The sequence below is a fragment of the Musca vetustissima genome, unplaced genomic scaffold (genome assembly GCF_032173495.1).
Source record: "Musca vetustissima isolate MV318-11 ecotype Yass unplaced genomic scaffold, APGP_CSIRO_Mvet_v1 utg31364, whole genome shotgun sequence".
NCBI classification, from domain to species: domain Eukaryota; kingdom Metazoa; phylum Arthropoda; class Insecta; order Diptera; family Muscidae; genus Musca; species Musca vetustissima.
In genome coordinates, this window is record NW_026886228.1 from 30647 (window position 1) to 55105 (window position 24459).

The window sequence follows — 24459 nt, forward strand, 5'->3', positions numbered from 1 at the left end:
GTAATTTAACATGATATAGTCCGACTGGTTTTTTTGTTGACATGGTTTAAATATAAGGTTCCCAACAGGTTTAAAAAAATTCGACTGCCTTATAATGTGGAGTATGCAAAGTTTGACGTCGTTTACATTTTCTTTTTCTTCTTACCTCCTTTTGAAGCGCTAAACGTCCGTAATCTATCCAAATCCTCATCATCGGAAACTCTGAGATGATGCATGTTCATGGTGGGTACATCAAGAAATGCATTGGATTTTCGCTGCGCTGTAAAAGATCAAAAATATAAAAAGTTATTAGCTATGGAAGAAACTTTAATTTTATCTGAAATTAATTTAAGATTTTTTTTTTTTGTTAAATTCTTTTAAGGTATTTCAATATTCTTTTATTATAAAACTAACATTTTCAATTGTTCCGTTTCTCTCTGGTTGGAGTGATTCCAGAAACGATTTCATTTCGTCACGCATCAATGACCTTTTCTTTTGAGTCCGGATAAAACCATAAATGCGGTTAACAATTTAAGACCATAAAAACTGTTGGGACAAATTGTTACCAAATATCACTTCGTTGCGATGGCTGTGACGCAAAATAATTGTCATTGTGTCACAAATATAACCAAGTAGACCAAGTCTATGGTCTAGGGATTTTAAGTGTGGCGCCATTTGATAGATTTTCCTCTTTTTGTTAGTTTGTCCGAACAGAAACAGAATAAAATGGAACATTATCTCAATGACTGTGCATTTCTATTTTGGCAAACGATGAAGTTGTGGAATTGAAATAGAACATAAATTAAAATTCTATTACAGCAATTACATCAAGTTCTACTGCAAAGAGGCGTATTGACATTTGTAATTCATTTGTATGGGGAGGCGTATAATTATTGTGAATGTGTATTTGGGAACAAGGCTATGGTATGAGCAATGGGCATATGGAAGAAATTCCGAGGGCGTATGAGTGATGTAAATAGCATAGGACTTTTAAATAAATATTTTTTCTGAGACCTGCGGATTTTTAAAAAAATATTTCTTTTCAGGAATTTTTAAACAAATATTTGTTTGGTCCTATTTTTAAAGAAATATTTTTCAAGGCCTACTAAGTCATGGATTATCAAATAAATATTATTTTAACGTGCATTTTTATACCCTTCATTTCGGTACAGGGTAATTCATTTGTATGGGGAGGCGTATAATTATTGTGAATGTGTGTTTGGGAACAATGCTATGGGACGTATGAGCAATGGGTATATGGAAGAAATTCCGAGGGCGTATGAGTGATGTAAATAGCATAGGACTTTTAAATAGATATTTTTTCTGAGACCTGCGGATTTTTAAAAAAATATTTCGTTTCAGGGATTTTTAAACAAATATTTTTTTCGGTCCTATTTTTAAAGAAATATTTTTCAAGGCCTACTAAGTCATGGATTATCAAATAAATATTATTTTAACGTGCATTTTTATACCCCTCATTTCGGTACAGGGTATTATGTCCTTGTGCATATGTTTGTAACAGGCAAAAGGAAACGAGATACGAGAATATGCATAGAATCACTTTCTGCGTCGATTTATGTATGCCCATCCGTCCGTCTGTAGATGTTAAATTGTAAACAAAGTACAGGTCGTATTTATGATCCAATTTGGATGAAATTTGGCACAGCTCATTTATTTGGCCCAAGCACGTACCCTATTGAAATTGGGAAAAATCGGTTCAGATATAGATGCAGCTCCGGTATACAGTTTCGACCGATTTAAGGTAAATGGGGCACAAAAGTCCCTATATATCTTTCCATTTGCATGAAATTTGGCATAGAGTTCTGAATTAGGTCCAGAATGCTGTGTGTTATGTTTCGTGAAAATCGGCTCAGATGTAGATATAGCTCCCATATATAGTTTTGTTCGATTTTAGGTAAATGGTGCACCAAAGCCCCTATATATCTTTCGATTTGCACGAAATTTTTCGTAGTATACTGAGTTGTGTCTAGAATGATGTGATTCAAATTTCAAGAAAATCGGTTCAGATTTAGATATAGGTCCTATATGCATTTTCGTCTGATTTAAGGGAAATGAGGCACCAAAGTCCCTATATATCTTTCGTTTTGAACGAAATTTGGCATAGGGTGGTGAATTAGGTCCAGAATGATATGTGTCAAGTTTCAAGAAAATCGGTTCGGATTTAGATATAGCTCCCATATATAGTTTGCCCGATTTTATGTAAATGGTACACCAAAGTCCCTATATATGCTTCGATTTCCACGAAATTTTGCGTAGTATATTTAGCTGTGCCTAGAATGATGTGTGTCAACTTTCAAGAAAATCGGTTCAGATTTAGATATAGCTTCTATATATAGTTTTGTCCGATTTAAGGTAAATGATGCACCAAAGCCTCTATATATCTTTCGATTTGCACGAAATGTTGCGTAGTATACTGAATTGTTTCTAGAATGATGTGTGTCAAATTTCGAGAAAATCGGTTCAGATTTTGATATAGCTCCTATATATATATATATTTTCGTCCGATTTAAGTTAAATGGGGCACCAAAGTCCCTATATATCTTTCGATTTGCACCTAATTTGGCATGGTGTACTCAATTGAGTATAGAATGGTGTGTGTTAAGTTTCGAGAAAATGTATTCGTCCGATTTAAGGTAAATGGGGTTTCAAAGTCCCTACATATCTCTCGATTTGCACGAAATTTGGCATAGGGTACTGAATTAGGTCCTCTATATATTTTAGATATCGTCGATTAATTGTAAATTGTGCACTAAAGACCCAAAGTTTGGCTAATTGGCACACAATTGTTGTTATGCATTTTCATGGGGATTTTCATGCCTTTGAGATGAAAATCTGTCCCTACCATAGCTCGTGTGTTAAGTTTCGAGAAAATCGGGTTAGATTTAGATTTAAGTTCGTGCAATTTCATGACAATATTCCTTCGAAAAGGCGACGTCTATATATATGTAGAATATACCCAAAGTGGTGAAGGTTGAAGTTACTGGTTTATTAAATAAAAATGTAGTGTATATTATTATTAACCATTTTGTTCAAAAATTCCCCATAGAAAATATTGTTATTATCGGCATGGTTTTATATTTATTAAAATATACCTTTGCTGAATACTTGTCAAATATTTCACTTATTTAATAATAGCATACAAATCAATCACACATATCCATGGCTGAATAGGGAATGGGGGCGTATTACATATGCGGTTGTACAACAATTAATATTCATCATACGCTTCAGTGGTTAATCTTTTTAACATAAAATTACAGTTTATTTTGCATAAAACACAGAGCGAGGAAGATAGATAGAGAGAAAGAGAGACATTACATCAACATTTGAAATGTTGAGTCTGACAACGTCACTCATTCAACCACACACAAACACACTCACACACTTTATGATGCATTGTGTGAATGACGAATGACTGGGATTGGGAGCTATACACGTTAATGTTTCAGACATTGTTTCAAGTTTTTTATGATAATTGAATGTGGACTCGGGGCTTTTTTGTTTATGAAGAACATTAAAAAACCTCTAAAGTATTTAATAAATGATTTTATGTTACCAAGCAGTTGAAGAAGGCGAAGAGTAAACACAAAGCACCGAAACAAAAACCCCAAAAAACAAAATGTTGTGCTCATAAAAACTGCTTGTTTATGGCATTTTCTAATTTTGTGGTGGGATTTAACTCACACGCACTCACACACCCAACAGACACATAATTTTTAATATTCTGCCAAAAACATATCGAAAGGTACTTTATTTTAATATACCATTGGCATTTTTATGATTCAATTTTTTTTGCGGAGAATCGTGGATTTTTGTTTTGGAAATTAACACGCAAACACATAAATATGTTTCGGTCAGAGAAGAAGAAGAAGCAATCAATGCCGGAAGCCATTAACTTGTTGTTCGCCAAGGAACGACAACTGAAAATTGTTGTACTTAACTTTGTAGGATTTGTGACTTATGTTAATGTTAATACGCCAAGCTAATAAAATTTGTGGCTTAAGTGATGTCAAAGCGAAATTTGAAGTGCATAAGGAGATTTGTTAAAGACTTTAAAGGAGTGTATATTAAATACTATTGCAGGGTAAATTAGGAGTGGATTTTTAAAGAAATATTTTTTAGATTTTTTAAAAGAAGTATGTATACTCTACACCACAGGGTATTACGTCTTTTTGCATATTTTTGTAACAGGCAAAAGGAAACGGGATAGACACATTGTTCCTTTTGAGAATATACATAGAATTACTTTGAAAGTCGATTTATGTATGTCCGTCCGTCTGTCTATCCGTCTATAGATGTTATATTGTAAACAAAGTACAGGTCGCATTTATAATCCCAATTAGATGAAATTTGGTACAGCTCATTTGTTTGGTCCAAGGACTAACCCTATTGAAATTGGGAAAAATCGGTTCAGATTTAGATATAGCTCCCATATATATTTTTCTTCGATTAAAGGTAAATGATGCACCAAAGTCCCTATACATCTTTGGATTTGCACGAAATTTGGTACAGCGTAATAAATTAAGGCCACAATGATGTGTGCTAAGTTTCGTGAAAATCTGTACAGATTTAGATATAGCTCCCATATATATTTTCGTCCGATTTAATGTGAATGATGCACCACAGTCCCTATACATCTTTCGATTTGTACGAAATTTTGCATAGGGTACTTAATTATATCTAGAATGATGTGTTTTACGTTTCGTGAAAATCGGTTCAGATTTAATTATAGCTCAATATAATACCCTAAAAAATCAAAGTGCCTATATATCTTTGGATTTGCACGAAATTTGGCACAGAGAACTGAATTGAGCCTAGAGTGATGTGTGCTAAGTTTTGTGAAAATCTGTACAGATTTAGATATAGCTCCCCTATATATTTTCGTCCGATTTATGGTAAATGGAGCACCAAAGTCCCGAAATACCATTCGATTTGAACGAAATTTGGCACAACGTACTGAATTGAGCGTAAAGTCGTGTGTGCTAAGTTTTGTGAAAATCGGTTCAGATTTAGATATAGCTCCCATATATATTTTCGTCCGATTTAATGTAAATGGTGCATCAAAGTCCCTAATTATCTTTGGAATTGCACAGAGAACTGAATTGAGCCTAGAGTGATGTGTGCTAAGTTTCGTGAAAATCGGTTGAGATTGAGATATAGCTCCCATATATATTTTTGTCCGATTTATGGTAAATGGTGCACCGAAGTTCGAGTTTATTTTTCGTTTTGCACGAAATTTTGCATATGTATACTGAATTGAGTCTAGAATGTTGTGTGCTATATTTCGTGAAGATCCGTTTAGATTTAGACAGAGCTCCCATATATATTTTCGTTTGATTCTGGTGTTTGTCCGATTAACACGAAATTTTGCACAACGTATCAAATTGAAGCTTGAGTGACTTTTTTTGAAATTGGTGCAGATGCAGCCATAAGGTGTCTGATTAAAAATAAATTTTAACCAGTGCGGCGTACCAAATCGCGTGTATCAATTTTGCTACAAATCGTTTTCCATAAATTTGTCCCATGGTACGCAGACGACTCTAAATCTGCCCGAATGAAATTAAATTTATCATAGGTTGCAGAAAGACATGAGTATGTGCCTTCGAGGGAACAATATACCCAAAGTGGTGAAGGGTATCATATAGTCGGTCCATTCCGACCTTACTACTTTCCTTACTGTTTTTTTAAGTAACAACAAGGCTGGGATTTTTAAAGAAATATTTTTTCAAGGGCCAATAAGGCGTGGATTTTTAAAGAAATATTTTTTCAAATGCCAATAAGGCGGGGATTTTTAAAGAAATATTTTTTCAAGGGCCAATAAGGCGTGGATTTAAAGAACTATTTTTAAAAGGCCAATAAGGCGGGGATTTTTAAAGAAATATTTTTTCAAGGGCCAATAAGGCGTGGATTTAAAGAACTATTTTTAAAAGGCCAATAAGTTTTTTTTAAAGACATGTACTTTCAAAGGCCAATAAGTTTTTTTTAAAGACATGTACTTTCAAAGGCCAATAAGTTTTTTTTAAAGACATATACTTTCAAAGGCCAAAAAGTTTTTTTTAAAGACATGTACTTTCAAAGGCCAATAAGTTTTTTTAAAGACATGTACTTTCAAAGGCCAATAAGGCGTGGATTTTTAAAGAAATAATTTACAACGACTATTAGGTTGAGTATTTTTTATAGATATTTTTTTCAATGACTATTGGGTCATGTATTTTTAAGAAATGTTTGTTCCTGAACATTTATTGCTATGTTGTAAATACCCAGAAAACATAATTTTTCTTAAATTCCAACTTTCCCCGAAATACTTCGATTTAAAATATTTGACAAATAAATACCCTTAAGGTATTTTTGTGAAATATAATTTCATCGTAAAAAAACAAAGCGAGACAATTATCATTTCAATAATTATCAAAAAAAAATCCCTTAAGTTATAAAATAATAATCAAATTAAAATGATTTAGAATTCAGTACATCTACCTACCTAAACGACAATTGTGTTGGTGGGTTTTTATAGCCAAGTATCCTATTTTGTCAAAATAAATCATGATAAGATTTAAAATGTTGTTGCTGCTTTTATTGTGATATTGTCTAAATACTGTCATTGAGGTCTGGGAAAGACAGGTGTTTCAATCAGATACAAATACACAACGGCACACAAATACACACACAAGCAGACAAGGATTATTTGAAATTGTCTTTTGCTAAGAATTGAAATTTATCAGCAACACTTAAGGGAAGGGCGGTTGTAAAGAATAACATTTGTTTTATTCGCCAAGAGAGTTCAATGAACTGAGAATTTAGTTTGAAAAACAGAAAAGAAGAATACTGCATTATAATGTGAATAGGGACATAATCGTCCTTTAAATGTCAATCAGTGTTGTCTGTAAGCTGATGTTGTTAAATGGAATATGATGGGAGGCAAATAGGTATGAAATGGAGTAGGATCTTAACTTTGAAAATTTCATTTTAAACAATTCACGCCTTTTTGTTACTTGCACAAATATTTTTAAACTAAATTGTGGTTACTTGAAAAATATTGTAAAAATCCACGCCTTATTGGCCTTTGAAAAAATGCTTCTTTAAAAATCCACGCCTTATTGGCCTTTGAAAAAATGCTTCTTTAAAAATCCACGCCTTATTGGCCTTTGAAAAAATGCTTCTTTAAAAATCCACGCCTTATTGGCCTTTGAAAAAATGCTTCTTTAAAAATCCACGCCTTATTGGCCTTTGAAAAAATGCTTCTTTAAAAATCCACGCCTTATTGGCCTTTGAAAAAATGCTTCTTTAAAAATCCACGCCTTATTGGCCTTTGAAAAAATGCTTCTTTAAAAATCCACGCCTTATTGGCCTTTGAAAAAATGCTTCTTTAAAAATCCACGCCTTATTGGCCTTTGAAAAAATGCTTCTTTAAAAATCCACGCCTTATTGGCCTTTGAAAAAATGCTTCTTTAAAAATCCACGCCTTATTGGCCTTTGAAAAAATGCTTCTTTAAAAATCCACGCCTTATTGGCCTTTGAAAAAATGCTTCTTTAAAAATCCACGCCTTATTGGCCTTTGAAAAAATGCTTCTTTAAAAATCCACGCCTTATTGGCCTTTGAAAAAATGCTTCTTTAAAAATCCACGCCTTATTGGCCTTTGAAAAAATGCTTCTTTAAAAATCCACGCCTTATTGGCCTTTGAAAAAATGCTTCTTTAAAAATCCACGCCTTATTGGCCTTTGAAAAAATGCTTCTTTAAAAATCCACGCCTTATTGGCCTTTGAAAAAATGCTTCTTTAAAAATCCACGCCTTATTGGCCTTTGAAAAAATGCTTCTTTAAAAATCCACGCCTTGGCCTTTGAAAAAATGCTTCTTTAAAAATCCACGCCTTGGCCTTTGAAAAAATGCTTCTTTAAAAATCCACGCCTTATTGGTCTTTGAAAAAATGCTTCTTTAAAAATCCACGCCTTATTGGTCTTTGAAAAAATGCTTCTTTAAAAATCCACGCCTTATTGGTCTTTGAAAAAATGTTTCTTTAAAAATCCACGCCTTATTGGTCTTTGAAAAAATGTTTCTTTAAATATCTACGCCTTATTGGTCTTTGAAAAAATACTTCTTTAAAAATCCACGCCTTATTGGTCTTTGAAAAAATGCTTCTTTAAAAATCCACGCCTTAAAAAAATATTTCTTTACAAATCTACGCCTTATGGGTATTTTAAAAATATTTCTTTAAAGATCCACGTCTTGGACTTTTTCCTTTTCCACCCTAATATATGTTATGCATTTTCAATATTAGTACATTTCCCATTAAAGCTTCAACTTGTAATCCTAATTCAAGCACATAAATGTTTCAAATGGATGTTGCCATAGATGGGACATGTTAGACATCAAACCAAACAAGTTCAAATATTTCTATGTTTCATTTTTTTCCTTTCTTCTATCACTTAGAACGGATGAGCTCTGTGTTAAAGTCCTTGCAATTTGTTATACCTCCAGTTTTCCTATGTATTGTTCTCGTTGGTTTGCCTTTTGTTTTTACTTCCTGCTATGACCCAATTATTGATTTTATTTCACCCTCTCAGCACTTCACTTCAGTTTTTTTTCATTCACTCAATTGTGGCTTTAAGGTTTGGTTTTGGTGTTTTACAACAAAGCCAAATACCACAAATGGTAAGTGGGAGGGGAGATAAAGGTGGAGGGGTAAGGGTGTTGGAAATAACATTTCCAGGCTGTTTAAAGGTGATGTTCTCTCTTACTTGAAGGGATTTTAGTAAGCCACAAAAAAAAAAAAAAAAAAATAAATAAATAAATAAAATTTGGAAACATCGAGTTGATGAAAATCTACAGTAAATTATGTTTCTATTTCTCTTTAAAATTCAAAAGGGGGTTTTAGATTCCTTAGATAAGACACTGAATGTAACAAAATATTATTGGTATTTTATGGGGGATTTCTTTTTTTTTGTCTTGACATGTGCATGTTGGAATAGAATACTAAATAACAACTCAAAAAGTAATAAATTAGAAAAAAAAAAAACAAAAAATGTATTAAAATTTGGCAAATGGAGTTAGGGTTTCAAGGAGTTTTATTAACTTCTTAGACGAATATAATGGCTTTTTTTAACTATGCATTTTTATTGTCCCTTTAATAATATATGGTCGGGTTTTATATTTGATATTGTATTCAGTGTTTAAAAATTGCGAGGTCATAAAAAATTTTGAAAAAGAGCTTGTTCACTTTATCATTTGATTTGTTGAAAGAAAGCTACAGGTTAAAGTCAATATAAAGTTGTCAAAGAATTTTATACAAGGTGTATTGTATTTACATATACAACCAGTAAGGAAAGTAGTAAAGTCGGCCTGGGCCGACTATATGATACCCTTCACCACTATGGGTATATTAAACAGGACTATTAACATGAAATTGGATGAAATAAAATATGTGATATTTATCTAAATGTGAATCTACCTAGATCTATCCATAAAGTATGTAAATCGACTTCAAACAAATAAAAATAGGTCATCCGTTGGGCTATGTTTGTACTTCAACAATACGAACTACGTAATTCTATGCTCAATTTTGTAAGTTGTGCAAAATTTGATGTCAATCTGACAAACATGAGGAGTTTGATGCCCAATTTACTTGAAATCGGGCGAAAATAAATATGGAAGCTCTATCCAAATATTAAGCGATTTCAAACAAACTTGTCACAGGTTAGGTTATACTAATTTCAGAACGTTTTGTTCCTATCAGCCTATTGGTTCCTTGGTGCATCAATTACTTAAAATCAATCTATAATAAAAGGGAGCTATATCTAAATCTGAAAAGATTTTCACGAAACAAGCCAGACATCACTCTAGGCTCAATTCAGTACGTTATGCCAAATTTGGTGCAAATCGAAAGATATATAGCGACTTTGGTGCACCATTTACATGAAATCGGACGAAAGTATATATGGGAGCTATATCTAAATCTGGACCGATTTTCTTGAAACTTGGCAGACATCATTCTAGGCTCAATTAAGTACGTTATGCCAAATTTCGTGCAAATCGAAGGATATATAGGGACTTTGGTGCACCATTTACATGAAATCGGACGAAACTATATAAAGGAGCTATATCTAAATCAGGAACGATTTTCACGAAACATGGCAGACATCATTCTAGGCTCAATTCAGTACGTTATACCAAATTTCGTGCAAATCGAAAGATATATAGGGACTTTGGGGCACCATTTTCATGAAATCGGACGAAACTATATATGCAAGCTATATCTAAATCTGGACCGATTTTCTAATCGAAAGATATATAGGGACTTTGGGGCACAATTTACATGAAATCGGACGAAACTATATATGGGAGCTATATCTAAATCAGGACCGATTTTCTCGAAACTTGGCAGACATTACTTTAGGCTTCATTCAGTACAATGTGCCAAATTTCGTGCAAATCGAAAGATATATAGGGACTTTGGGGCACCATTTACATGAAATCGGTCGAAACTATATATGGGAGGTATATCTAAATCTGAACCGATTTTTTCAAAACTTGGCAGACATCACTCTATGCTCAATTCTGTACGTTATGCCAAATTTCGTGCAAATCGAAGGATATATAGGGACTTTGTACACCATTTACATGAAATCGGACGAAACTATATATGGGAGCTATATCTAAATCTGGACCGATTTTCACGAAACTTGGCAGACATCATTCTAGACCTAAATGATTAGGCTGTACCAAATTTCGTGCAAATCGAAAGATATATAGGGACCGTTTACATTAAATCGGTTAAATATATATATGGGAGCTATATCTAAATCTGAACCGATTTTTCCCAATTTCAATAGGGTTCGTCCTTGGGCCGAATAAGTGACCTATGCCAAATTTCATCCAATTCGGATCATAAATGCGACCTGTACTTTGTTTACAATTTCACATGGACAGACAGACAGACAGACGGATAGACGGTCATGCATAAATCGACTTAGATAGTGATTCTATGCATATTCTCAAAAGGAACCATGTGTCTATTTCGTTTCCTTTTGCCTGTAACAAACATAGAAGACATAATACCCTGTACCACAGTGTAGTGAAGGGTATAAATAGTATTCGGTCCACTTCATCCCATAATTATAATCTGATCATCACCGAAAGTTATAGGCGTTGTCCTTGACCATAACTGGAACCTCATGGAAAATTTCAAAGCTATCAGCGTTATATTTCCGCCCTCTAGTGTGATAATGGGTTACTAAATAATATCTGAGTAGGTAAGCACCTGTAAATATTTAAGCGTAACTCCCACATCCGAGTACATACGACAATATAATTGGTATCAATTTAAAGGTCAACCACTCCTCTTGACTCTTTCGGGTCTATGTCCTTCATGGGCAACTATATACGCCATAGAATACAAATTTTGTAATTTTCCATACAAAAGTCAGGGTCCATTTAACCCGCTAAATATTGACCGATCTTTATCAAAACAGGTATGCTTATTCTGTGGCCCGATCCCCTTCTCCATGTAAAAATTCACGAAGTTTGGGCCATAATTGCGGCCTCTAGAGCGACCAGAAAAAACGATAAAAATGAAGTATTTGGTCCATTTCCTTCCCTAAATATTAAACGATCTTTACCAAAAACAATAGGGGTCTTCATTGGACTGAACCCTTCCTACATGCAAAATTTCGAAGATTGGTCCATAACTGTGCCCTGTTTACAAATTATAATGGACAGACGGACGGACGGACGGACACACATGTCTAGATCGACTCAGCTAGTCGAGATATGATGATCGGTATACTTAAAGGTGGGTCTAGTACCAATATTTCGCTTCGTTACAAACTCTTGGGACTGCACAAAGCTATAATACTCTGACAACATAGTTGTGTAGGGTATAATTACTTTTTTCTAGAGTTACATTATTTTCACAAAACCAAAAAATATATATTGTTTTTCCATACCAATAAAATATTTATTCATAAACCCCTAAGCGTATAAGTAACGTCACATATCATACGCTGCAGTGTCCACTAAACACAAAATTCACTTTCCATTAATAGCAACGCAAACTCTTTCGTACAAAAACAACAACGATAACCTAACTAACAACAACTCTTTTCCATTTTTCACTTTAACACAAAACCCCTACGCAACCCCCCAAAAAATAATCAAATTCTGAATGTCCTGCTAGTTTATAAAATTTTATTATTCACATCACGAACAATTCACTTAAACACTTTTACTTAATTTGCTTGTATCCAATTTTTATTATTATTGGTAAAAACAAATCAATTTATCACGAATGCACACAGACACACACACACTCGCACATCAAATGTCATTCGATATATGAAATGATACGAATGTTTGAGTGGATGCATATGTGTGAGTGTTTAAATTTCGCAATTATACGCTGTGCCAACACTCAGCAGAGAACTAATGGGAATTCGATGATATGCCTGGATGTGTATAATATATCGCCATTGTTAACCATCGATACCAATGGAAACAACAGGCAACAATTAAAAATCCATTTACACCATTCACATTTTAAGCATCAGCAACGACCTACATCAATATAATGGGATATAATTTTTCGGGTTATTCAATTTTTGGGGTTTGGAACGGCAACGTGCTAATGTGTGATGGATGTGAATTGGAATTCAGTAACAACTGGTCAAATTTGCTTAGGAAGACTTAGGAAGATGATATTAATTGGGATCTATTGCATTTTAAGGAGAATGGAATTAGGGTAATAGGTTTTTGTGAATATGTAAATATTTATAAATCCAATATCAGACTAATGGAATGCCCGATTTGAACCAACATTTGCACAACCTATTACATTTACCAAGCCTATATCAAGTTTAGAGATGGCACCCATTGGTCCACTCTTTCTGGTACCTCCTCCACAAAATGGTCCGATTTTAACGAAACTTTGTGCAACCTATTATCTTTACCAAGACTAGTTCAAGTAGGAAGGCGAGATCCATTGGTTCACTCCTTCTGGTATTTATGAATCCAATATCAGCAAATGGAATGTCCAAATTGATCCAAATTTTGCACAACCTATTATCTTTAGCAATCTCAGATCAAGTTTGAAATGGGACTCATTGGTCCACTCCTTGTGGTACCTACCCCACAAATGACCGAAATTTTCAATATTTATCAATCCAATATCAGACGATAGGAATGTCGGATGTGAACCGAACTTTGCACAACCTATTATCTTTACCAAGCCCAGATCAAGTCCGACAATGGAATCCATTGATCCACTCCTTCTGGTACCTAACATAAATTATCTAAACTTTTCATATTTATGAATCCAATATCAGGCGAATGGAATGTCCGATTTGAACCAAACTTTGCACATCCTATTATCTTTACCATGAATAGATCAAGTGGGGAGATGGGACCAATTGGTCCACACCTTCTGGTACCTCCCATACAAATGGTCAACATTTTCAATATTTATAAATCCAATATTAGACGAATGGAATGTCGGATTTGAACCAAATTTTTACACAACCTATTATCTTTACCAAACCTAGATCAAGTCCAAAGGTGGGCAGACGGGTGCCCTCTCATCAGGTACATCCTACAAAATATTACATATATTTGATCAATATAAAATCCGAAACATCTTTAATAAAAAATATACGTTATAACCACCTCCGGAAACCATAGGGTGAGGGTATATATCTGTCGGCAACACCGACTGACACTTTTTTACTTGTTAGTACGAAAATTTATTATATGGCGGCAACCGGGAAATGGATACATTTTGGTAGGAAGATTTTTTGCTCAATGAGCATGTCAAATATCAAATTAGAACAAATTCTGTTGAAAGGCGTCATGAAAAAGCCGAATAATCGCTGTATAATAGAAACTACTCTATAAATCTAGGACACCAGATCTAGATTTAAAATAATCCACTAAACAAATGCATAGTGGAATTTTTAAAGAACACTAGGACACCCAGACGGGAATATATTTTTTGAAGGACTTTATTTATTTATTTTTTTTAAGGACACCAAAGCATGCATTTATATATTTTTCTCAAGGACTGCAGAGTATAGCTTTCTCAAAGAATTTTTTTTGTAAAAACTCTCAAGGATACCAGATGCTGGTTAAAAAACAGTTTTTCTGTAGGACAGCTGGTCGTAGAATTTTTAAAAACATTTATCCTAAAGGACACCAGGGCTAGATTTTTTAAAAACATTTTTACGGTTTTTAAGAAGAATATTTATATTAAAGACACCAGTGCATGGACTTAAAAAATCTGAAGACACAAAAATGTGTATTTTAAGGCTGCATTTTTCCCGAAGGAATATAAATATATTTTGAAGGCACCAGAAAAGTTGTTTAATATCGTGAATCGATCGTGAATTTTCAATAATATTTTCAATAACATTTTCTGAAGTACATCAAGAAAACCATCTGAGAAAACAAAAAGTAGCATATGCGATTTTTAGATGAACATCACATTGCGGTTTTTTAAAAAATGATTTCTCGAAGGTCATAATGCAATGGATTTTTAATGAATATTTTTCTAAATGACATAAAGGCGTATATTTTTTTAAAGAATATTTGTTTTCCGATGAACATCAATGTGTGGATGTTAAAAATAATATTAGGTTGGGGAAAAAGAAATCCATTATATTTATATGAACTAAATGACTTTATTTGATATGCTTCGGAATGTTCGATTTGGGCCAAATATGCACCATTTTGTTGTATGATTTGTTGCCATTTTAAAGGTAACTTCATAATGCCTCCCTCATAGAAGTCCTGCTCTCTTAAAAAAATCTCTCACAATCCTCCCTAGATACCAATTTTTATACCCTACACAACTATGTTGTCAGGGTATTATAGCTTTGTGCAGCCCCAAGAGTTTGTAACGCCGCGAAATATTGGTCCTAGACCCACCTTTAAGTATACCGATCGTCATATCTCGACTAGCTAAGTCGATCTATACATGTGTGTCCGTCCGTCCGTCGGTCCATAATAATTTGTAAACTCGATACATCGACCAATCTTCACGAAATTTTGCATGAAGGATGAGTTCTGGCCAATGAAGACCCCTATTGTTTTTGGTAAAGATCGGTTAATATTTCGGGGATGAAATGAACCAAAGACTAAAATTTTGTCGGTTTTTCTGGTCGCTCCAGAGGCCGCAATTATGGCCCGAACATCGTGAAATTTTACATGGAGTAGGGGATCAGCATGCCTGTTTTGATAAAGATCGGCCAATATTTAGCGGGTCAAATGGACACTGACTTTTGTGTGAAAAATTATAAAATTTGTATTCTATGGCGTATATATTAACTCCCGAAGGACATAGACCCGAGAAGTTGATAGTATATTCAAGAGGAGTGGTTGACCTGTAAATTGATACCAATTATATTGTCGTATGTACTTAGGTGTGGAAGTTACACATAAATATTTAGAGCTGCTTAGGTATTCATATATTATTTTGTAATCCATTACCACACTAGAGAGCGGAAATAAAGACCTGATCGCTATGAATTTTTCCATGAGGGACTAGGTATGGTCAAGGATAACGCCTATAATTTTTAGCGATGATCAGATAATTATATTGGGATAAAGTGGACCGCAAACTTAATTTTTTGTGTTTTTTCCAGTTCATCTGTAAGCCACAATTGAAAGCCGAACATCACCACACAACCCACGGTGAATAGAATCTGGACAAGTAATTAGTAGGGCTGCACCGAATATATGTAATATTTGTTGACCTTTTATCGGTCAAGAATGTGCAAATATCGCGAAATATTGCCAAGCTCAGAATAGAAAGTTAGATTTTCGTGAAAGTTGTGTAGGGTATCATATGGTCGGCCCCGTCCGACTATACTGCTCCGCTCACTGGTTTATCATTAAAAAAAATTTGCAATACAAGAGAAAGACGATAATCGCTTGGTACCAATTCCGGACTGCATGGCGGATGCATTAAAACTTCCCAACTAAACTCCCCAAGTTTCTGGCGAGTCACTGTAGATGTGTATGGCCTAGGCCTGGTGGAACACGACACATCTCCTGTTGGCCAATTTTGGTTATCGACATTTTCGACGACAAGCCTATCTGTGCGAGGTGCAGTATCGGAACCATAAACACCATTCACAATTTTAGCCACTTGGCTTGCATTTTCGTCAAAGAAAAACTGTAAAATGTACCGAATTTTCTCTTTGTTCACTTCCATTTTGAACACCCTGCAACTCACAACTGAATGCACCAAACAAAAAAATAACTAACTATTTTTTACTGCGAAATGTCTCCGTTCCAACGAGCATAAATCTGAAATTGTTTGATCTATACATTACGAGAAATCTATCAGTACAGCCGAAAAAAATAATGAATTTCTTTTTCCCCAAACTAATATTTTTGAAGGGCCTTTACCAACGGATTTTTACGCTGATATAAGGACTATCATAGGTTTGGTATTTGTAACCAATTTTTTGGGAGACCATAAAAGCTTTCGTGTGCAAGTTGACATTGCTAAGTCCAGTGATCCCTGAGAACATATCGAACATGTTGTGATCTCAGGCCCAGAGATAGAATACCCGCAATGCATAATAATGTATAAAACAAGAACAAAGTAACATAAATGAGGTCGTAAATGCCAAGAAAGAAGGTTTGTCACCTTTTGCCGCGGGGTAATGGGGCTGAGTATTTTATGTCTTAGCTATATGTTACGATACATTTATATATAATCTTCTCCAGCAAAAGTCATAGCGATACAAGTAATTAAAAGCAGGAGTGGAACTCCTGGAAAAGAAACTTGCAACCAGGAATGCCATTAACCCAGACAGTGACGTTCGAAATCTGTGTAGCAGACCTTCATTACTTGTTGGCTACCAATTTCTGTCTAATTAGTCTACCGTTTGATGTAGATAAACTAGTTAGACAGCATAGACAAGATTTATCACAAAATGCAGTACAATGATGTTAAAATTGTGTTGATCAATTTGATGCATTATCTAGTGGCTATAGATAACCTCCATCAAAGTACATCGGCATTTTAGAGTAATGGATTTCTTCGGGATCCGAGAGTGACCGGTCCAAAATGTACTACAGATCTTACAAATAATAATAGTATTTAGGTGGTAGATTATATTTAGACGGCCACAACATATTCGAAAACGCAGCACAATGGACCTACTATTGTCCAAATTAAACGATAGTATAAAGTTTAAGCGGAAACCGTTTCAATTTCGAAGTAAATAATTTAGTTCTTGGTTTTAGAACAAGTTCTCCTTAGATATTTTCCATATCCTTTATATTCCCCAGTTAATCAATTCAATTCATACCAACAATTATTCAACCAATCCCAACTAGAGTTATTAGCCCTTACTACTCCCTCTTCCTTGGCTTTGTCTCCCTTTGAAATAATCTCAAATAACAAGCATTTGCTCGAAACAATAACCAATTCAAGCAATTACCAAATGTTTCCCCAGTTCATAAAGAAAACGAAAAAACGAAACAAAATCCTTTTGTTCCTGCAGATTAAAGGCTTCATTAAGAAGCGTATGAATGAAACAAAAAAGAAAAAAAAAATGAACTAATGGAATAAAAAGAAAACTGTTTTATGCCACTTAATTTTCCGTAATCGAATCCTTAAAGAAAATCCCATACAAAGAGTAGTAATGAAACGATGAGAAAAAGTATGAAATGATAAAAGTTGTAACACGTTATTGTTAAAACTGAATAATGTCACATGTAAGCATGATGTAATATGTGAATATTATATACGATTACAGTACATATTTATTTCTAGGATAAACTATTGTCTTGTAAATGGGGAATGTAAGTTCCATTTACTCTATTGTCCTTTAAATAAATTTGCTATCTTATGGGATTAAATATGGGACTAGAATTCGACGTCTGTGTAACTAAATTGTTAGTCCAATTCATTGTCAGTTCGGAACATTGGGGTCCGAATTTCTTACCTGCTATTGAAGAATACGACACTACACAACTATGTTGTCACGGTAATATAGCTTTGTGCAGTCCCAAAAGTTTGTAGCGCAGCGAAATATTGGTTCTAGAGCCACCTTTAAGTATACCGATCGTCATATCTCGACTAGCTGAGTCGATCTAGACATGTCTGTCCGTCCGTCCGTCAGTCCATTATAATTTGTAAACACGATACAGGCCACAGTTATGGACCAATCTTCCCGAAATTTTGCATGTAGGATGGGTTCTGGTTAATGAAGACCCTTATTGTTTTTGGTTAATATCTAGGGGGTGAAATGGACCAAAAACTTAATTTTTGTCGGTTTTTCCTGGTCGTGTGAATATGTACCCCTGAAGGACATAGACCCGAGAAGTTGGTAGTGTATCCAAGAGGAGTGGTTGACTTTTAAATTGATACCAATTATATTGCCGTATGTATTCAGATGTGTGAGTTACACATAAATATTTACAGGTGCTTACGTATTCAGATATTATTTAGTAACCCATTACCGCACTGGAGGACGGAAATATAGAGCTGATCGCTTTGAAATGTTCCACGAGAAAACTCGGAGTAAACATCCGCAGAAAGTTAGAATTCCGTGGTAGTTGTGTAGGGTATCGTATGGTCGGCCCCGTCCGACTATTCTGCTCCGCTCTCTGGTTTTATATTAAATTTATTTATCATTTATTAAAATCTAAACTCATACTAAATTAAATCCGAGACAAATCATGTCGTTTTATATTTCTCCATTATTAAAGCATATGTTGGAGTATGACGTTTGCCTTTTTTTGTTCTACAAAATTTCCAATCGTAATCGGAGCACATAATGGGTGTTTATATAAAAATAAGTGTTTCCACTGCTGCAACACTGAGCAACAATTAAAATTAAATGACACAACAGCTTGAAGACCCTTTTTGTGTCCATTTTTTTTTTTTGTAATTTGAATAAAAACTTCATTATCCCGTCTATGCAGAAGGCAAACTATATTATTGTGTGTGTGTATTTAAAATGGCACAGTATGTTGGTGGATTACGGCAAAAAAAATCGGTGTTGCCACAGGTCTTCTCTAGACATTCTGCAGATATACAGTAGGTAGACGAGGTAATATAGGTCCATGAAGAACTTCTACACGTATTCTACCGACAAAGGTTCTTTCATTAGCGGAGGATGTTTCATCAAGATATGGCGTATATACCAGGTGAAGTACGGCTAGTCACGTACCCTTCTTTTTTTATACCCTTCACCACACTGTGGTACAAGGTATTATGTCTGTGTGCATATGTTTGTAACAGGCAAAAGGAAACAAGATAGACACATGTTTCCTTTTGAGAATATGCATAAAATCAATTTCTGAGTCGATTTACGCATGTCCGTCTGTCCGTCCATCTGTCCGTACGTCCGTCCATGTGTTTTTGCACTTGTGATCCGATTTGGATGAAATTTGGCATAGGTCACTTATTTGGCCCAAGGATGAGCCCTATTGAAATTGGGAAAAATCGGTTCAGATTTAGATATAGCTGCTATATATATTTTCGTCCGATTTAATGTAAATGGTGCACAAAAGTCCCTATATATCTTTCGATTTGCACGAAATTTGGCACAGCGTAATGAATGAACTATAGAATGATGTGTGTTAAGTTTCCTGACAATAAGATTTAGATATAGCTCCCATATATATTTTCGTCCGATTTAATGTAAATGGTCCACCAAAGTCCCTATATATCTTTTGATTTGCACAAAATTTGGCATAGAGTTCTGAATTTATCATAGAATGGTGTGTGCTAAGTTTCATGAAAATCGGTTCAGATTTAGATATAGCTCCCATATATATTTTCGTCCTATTAAAGGTAATTGGTGCACCAAAGTCCCTATACATCATTCGTTTTGCACGAAATTTGGCACAGTGTAATGAATTAGGTCTAGAATGATGTGTGCTGTTTCATGAAAATCGGTTTAGATTTAGATATAGCTCCCATATATAGTTTAGATATAGCTTCTATATCTGACCAAATGAAAAAAATAATATAGGTTGCAGAATGACATGTGAGGTTTTCATATGGAAACCCAAATAGTATTGTAGACCAATAAAACTATATAAATAAGAGGACCACATGACATTCTAATGGAGTACCAAAAGGTCCTTGGGGAACCCAATGTTCTTCTTAAGAATTGTCTTCTAAGTTTTTATACCCTACACAACTATGTTAGTCAGGGTATTATAGCTTTGTACAGCCCTAAAAGTTTGTAACGCCGCGAAATATTGGTCCTAGACCCACCTTTAAGTATACCGATCGTCATATCTCGACTAGCTAATATAGGTTGCAGAATGACATATGACGTCTGTTAGGATTCATCTGTTGAATATACCCAAAGTGGTGAAGGGTATCATATAGTCTGCCCCGTCCGACTTTACTAATTTCCTTACTGGTTAATGTTTTCATTGTAGGTCATTGTTTTGAAACCCACTATATAAAGTCCCATTTTTTTTGTATTTTAATAGCTCTAAATGTATTTCCTACCATAATTTTTGAAATATTCATATCAAATTGTCGTTACCTACAAACGACATACTTTCCTTAAATCTACGGAAGTAAATTCAGCCATCAGCCCAGATGGAAGATATATACGCCCTCGTGTCTAATAAAGACCTGGAACATTCACCAGATCTCTACATTCAGCAGAATAGACAAGGTGCCGCAAGGATCCCACCCCAAGCTGCTCTGAACGCAATGCTAAAATCAAGGCCTATAGGTCTCAGCATTAAGTGTCAGACCGCACGTAGCGTTCTAAGACTGCAGTAACAGTTAGGTATTAAAGTGAAGCAACGTAGAAAACCGGACCTGAAATTTGAGGACTGGAACCGTAGAAATCCTACACTGAAATGTCTTCTTTTTTTATACATACGATTCCAAGACGGAAGAAATCATTGGAGCTGGCGTCTACTGTGAAAGGCTAAAATTTGACTATACTTACAGGTTGGATAGGGACAGTGTATTTCACCTTGAAATCTTCGCGATTTGGAAGACAGCAGAGTTTTTAAAAAGTCCAGATACAGAGATCTTTGAACCAGTGACAATATTTGTGGATAGTCAAGCGGGTCTTAAAGACAGGATATTCAGGCCTGAGGTCGTCCTTGAGTGCAAATCAGCTCTGAAATCTCTAACTAATAGCTACCGACTATGCTGGGTACGAGGATGCTGCGATTTTATGGGAAATGAAGAGGCAGACGAATAAGTTATTTCGAGTGCAAATCAGCTCTGATTTGATTTGAGTGCAAATCAGCTCTAAAATCTCTAACAAATAGGTACCGACTATGCTGGTTACGAGGATTCTGCGATTTTATGGGAAGAATGCTATTTCGAAATATTCAGATGTTCTTGGAGCCAGTGCCAGTGAATTATGGCACAATGGACCTAGGTACAATGTGTCAAGATCCGTCTGGACAACTGTGACAGCAAAAAAAAAGAAAAAAAAACAAAAAACGAAAACTAACTCACTGTTGAACCAAAACAAAGCAAATAGTACTGACGGGAATCCCACCCCATGACGGCGACGAGGAGGAGGATGCGGAGAAGATCGGCCATTTTCTATGTCGCTGTCCAGTTTTGGCCTACAGACGGCATAGATTAGGGGGTGCTCATTTTCCACCATGTCTAATCTTCTACTCTAATATGGAGCCTGTCATAATATAACACCTTCAAAGATCTATATTGGCTGGGGTAGTCCAACCTGAACACGAAGACCCTTAATCCCTACATCTCTTTTAGCTACTTTCTTCTTTTTTTCTTCTTTCCTTTCATATACCCTTCATACCCTATAAACCCATAGTTCCTTTTGAGAATATGCATAGAATTACTTTCTGAGTCGATTTATAATTGTCCGTTCATCTGTCCATGTATGTCCATAGGTCACTTGAAATTTTACCGGTCACTTATTTGGTCCAAGGACGAACCATATTGAAATTGGGAATACAGGTCGCAATTATGATCCGATTTGGATGAGATTTGGCATAGGTAACTTATTTGGCCCAAGGACGAACCCTATTGAAATTGGGAAAAATCGGTTAAGATTTAGATATAGCTCCCATATATATTTTCGTCCGATTTAATGTAAATGGTGCACCAAAGTCCCTATATATATTTCGATTTGCACTAAATTTGGCACAGCGTAATGAATGAGGTATGGAATGATGTGTTTTAAGTTTCCTGAAAATCGGTTCAGATTTAGATATAGCTCCCATATATATATTTCGTCCGATTTAATGTAAATGGTCCACCAAAGTCCCTATATATCTTTCGATATGCACGAAATTAAGCATATCGTATTCAATTAAGTCTAGAATGACGTGTGCTGAGTTTCATGAAAATCGGTTCAGATTTATATAGCTCCCATATATAGTTTCGTCCGATTGTACGAAATTTGGCAGAAAGTTCTGTATATATAATTCTGAGTTTGGTGAAAATCGGTTCAGATTTAGATATATTTAGATATATTATATTATGTCTAGAATGATGTGTGTTAAATTTCCTGAAATCGTTGAAATCGGTTCAGATTTAGATATGGCTTCTTTATCTGACCAATTGAAAAAAATTAGTATAGGTTGGAGACTGGCATGCTTATGGATCCATTTTCATTTTGCTGGTCCTTTAAAAATGCGACGTCTGTTAAGATTCATCTGTTGAAAATACCCAAAGTGGTGAAGGGTATCCAAAGTCCCTATATATCTAGTTTCTTTTAGAGTTTGGAAAAAGAGCGTTAATGGAGGAAGGGTTTTCATATGGAAACCCAAATAGCATTGTAGACCAATAAAACTATATAAAGAAGAGGACCACATGACATTCTAATGGAGTACCAAAAGGTCCTTGGGGAACCCAATGTTCTTCTTAAAAATTGTGTCTTCTAAGTATCTTATTATTAAATATCAGAGGATATCCTTCATTAAGGTGCCACAATTTTAATGATTGAAATCCACCACTAAAAAATTGGCAACTCTGATCTAAAATTGTCTCATCCTTGCATCCTTGTCTTAATAGTTGTGTTCACCATAGTTTACTCCATTAAGTGCAAGAAATTTCCATATAAATGATGTGTGCGTGCGTATGTGTGCGTTGAGGTCTTGGCGTGTGTTTGTGTTTGCACGCCCATCACACAATGGCCAACAAAGTCATTTCATGTATTTCAATACTTGTCTTTTGATTCCTGTCAGCCAAGTAAGTGTGTGTGTGCTTGTGTGTGCATAATTGTTGGGGACAATCCGTATGTAAACATTATGTGTGTAATAACTTGATACTAACACGGCTAGAATGTGTGTGGCAAACATATGTTTAGCATACAAATCTCGAATCAAATTAAATTGGTTTTGTTGAATTTTGCAGGAGAGATCTTCTTAAATTCGTATTCTTCTTCTTTTAAAAATGAGAGAGGACAGCTAAGAAGAAATGGATTTTCTTCTACCCCTAAGAAAAAAACTACTTCAAGTAATTATTTTATTTCTTGGAATCCATTTCAGCGAAGTAGTAGAAAATAATGAAACAAGTACTTTGACAAATGACATTTTGCGTAATTGGACCACAATATACATAATAACAATTCGTGAAATTTTCTTAAAATATAATACTTTGACAACTGACCTTTTAGAAATATATGTTTCTTATTAATGCTACAACATTTAAAAGACGTAGTATACTTTCATTAGGGTAACTTTAGATTCTACTATGTATTAATTAAAATATCTAAATTTAATATTACTGGCTATAAGCTACTTTTGATATCTCCTCTCTCCATTAAAAATCCATCCAATTTTAAAATGACAATTTTGATATAGAAGCCAATATAAGTTGTTCAACAGTGCCAAAATACAAAATGCAAATCTTCAACTACTATAAAATATTCTACATATTTTACATAAAATATATATATATATATATATATATATAAACTTGTCTATATGTATGTATTTAGGTATGTGTGTGTTCTACTTACGGTGCTGCTGTGGCCTTCTCTGTGATAGTTTTCGCCTTTGTGGCGGTGTTTCCGTTTCACTTAGACGTGGCTCACTGGTGCAGTATGAACGGGTCTCTTGTAAATTATGCTGCATTGGTTGTTGTTGTACTTGGGGACGTCGTCGTACCTGCAAACAAGAATCAAACAAGAACATGATGAAGTAGATCAACAACATTTTGAGGAGATGGTGTGGAGGGAGGAGGGATGGTGGTAAGTCAAATGCAATCAGTGACAAAGTGAAAAATATTTTAATTGAATTTTTCACAAGGAGTTATTAGAGAGAGTGAGTAACATAAACAAAATAAATGTTTGTTAGTTTTATAGGGGTAGCAGAAGAGGATTGCAATATAAAAAATTATAGTTTTAAGATTCCTGGAAAATGTTGTAAAACATAAATATTTGTATTTTATGTAAATGTCAATTACTGTTATTACTATTTGAACTCAAGGGAAATTACTTAAAGTAGATTTTTTTACACGGTGGAAAATATAAGGTGTAATAAA

At 34.6% G+C, this 24459-nt stretch overlaps 1 protein-coding gene across 1 annotated transcript in view; it reads right to left on the reverse strand.

Annotated features, from left to right (window-relative positions):
- Positions 1–24459, reverse strand: part of LOC133333769 (uncharacterized) — a gene marked incomplete at its 3' end in the record, with an annotated part of 64525 nt that overhangs the window by 25861 nt on the left and 14205 nt on the right. Inside the window, exons 2-3 of the mRNA XM_061542060.1 lie at positions 23936–24083; positions 146–259 (exon numbers count right to left, since the gene is read on the reverse strand). Of these exons, the coding sequence (XP_061398044.1) occupies positions 146–259; positions 23936–24083 (262 nt within the window). The remainder of the gene's footprint in view (positions 1–145; positions 260–23935; positions 24084–24459) is intronic.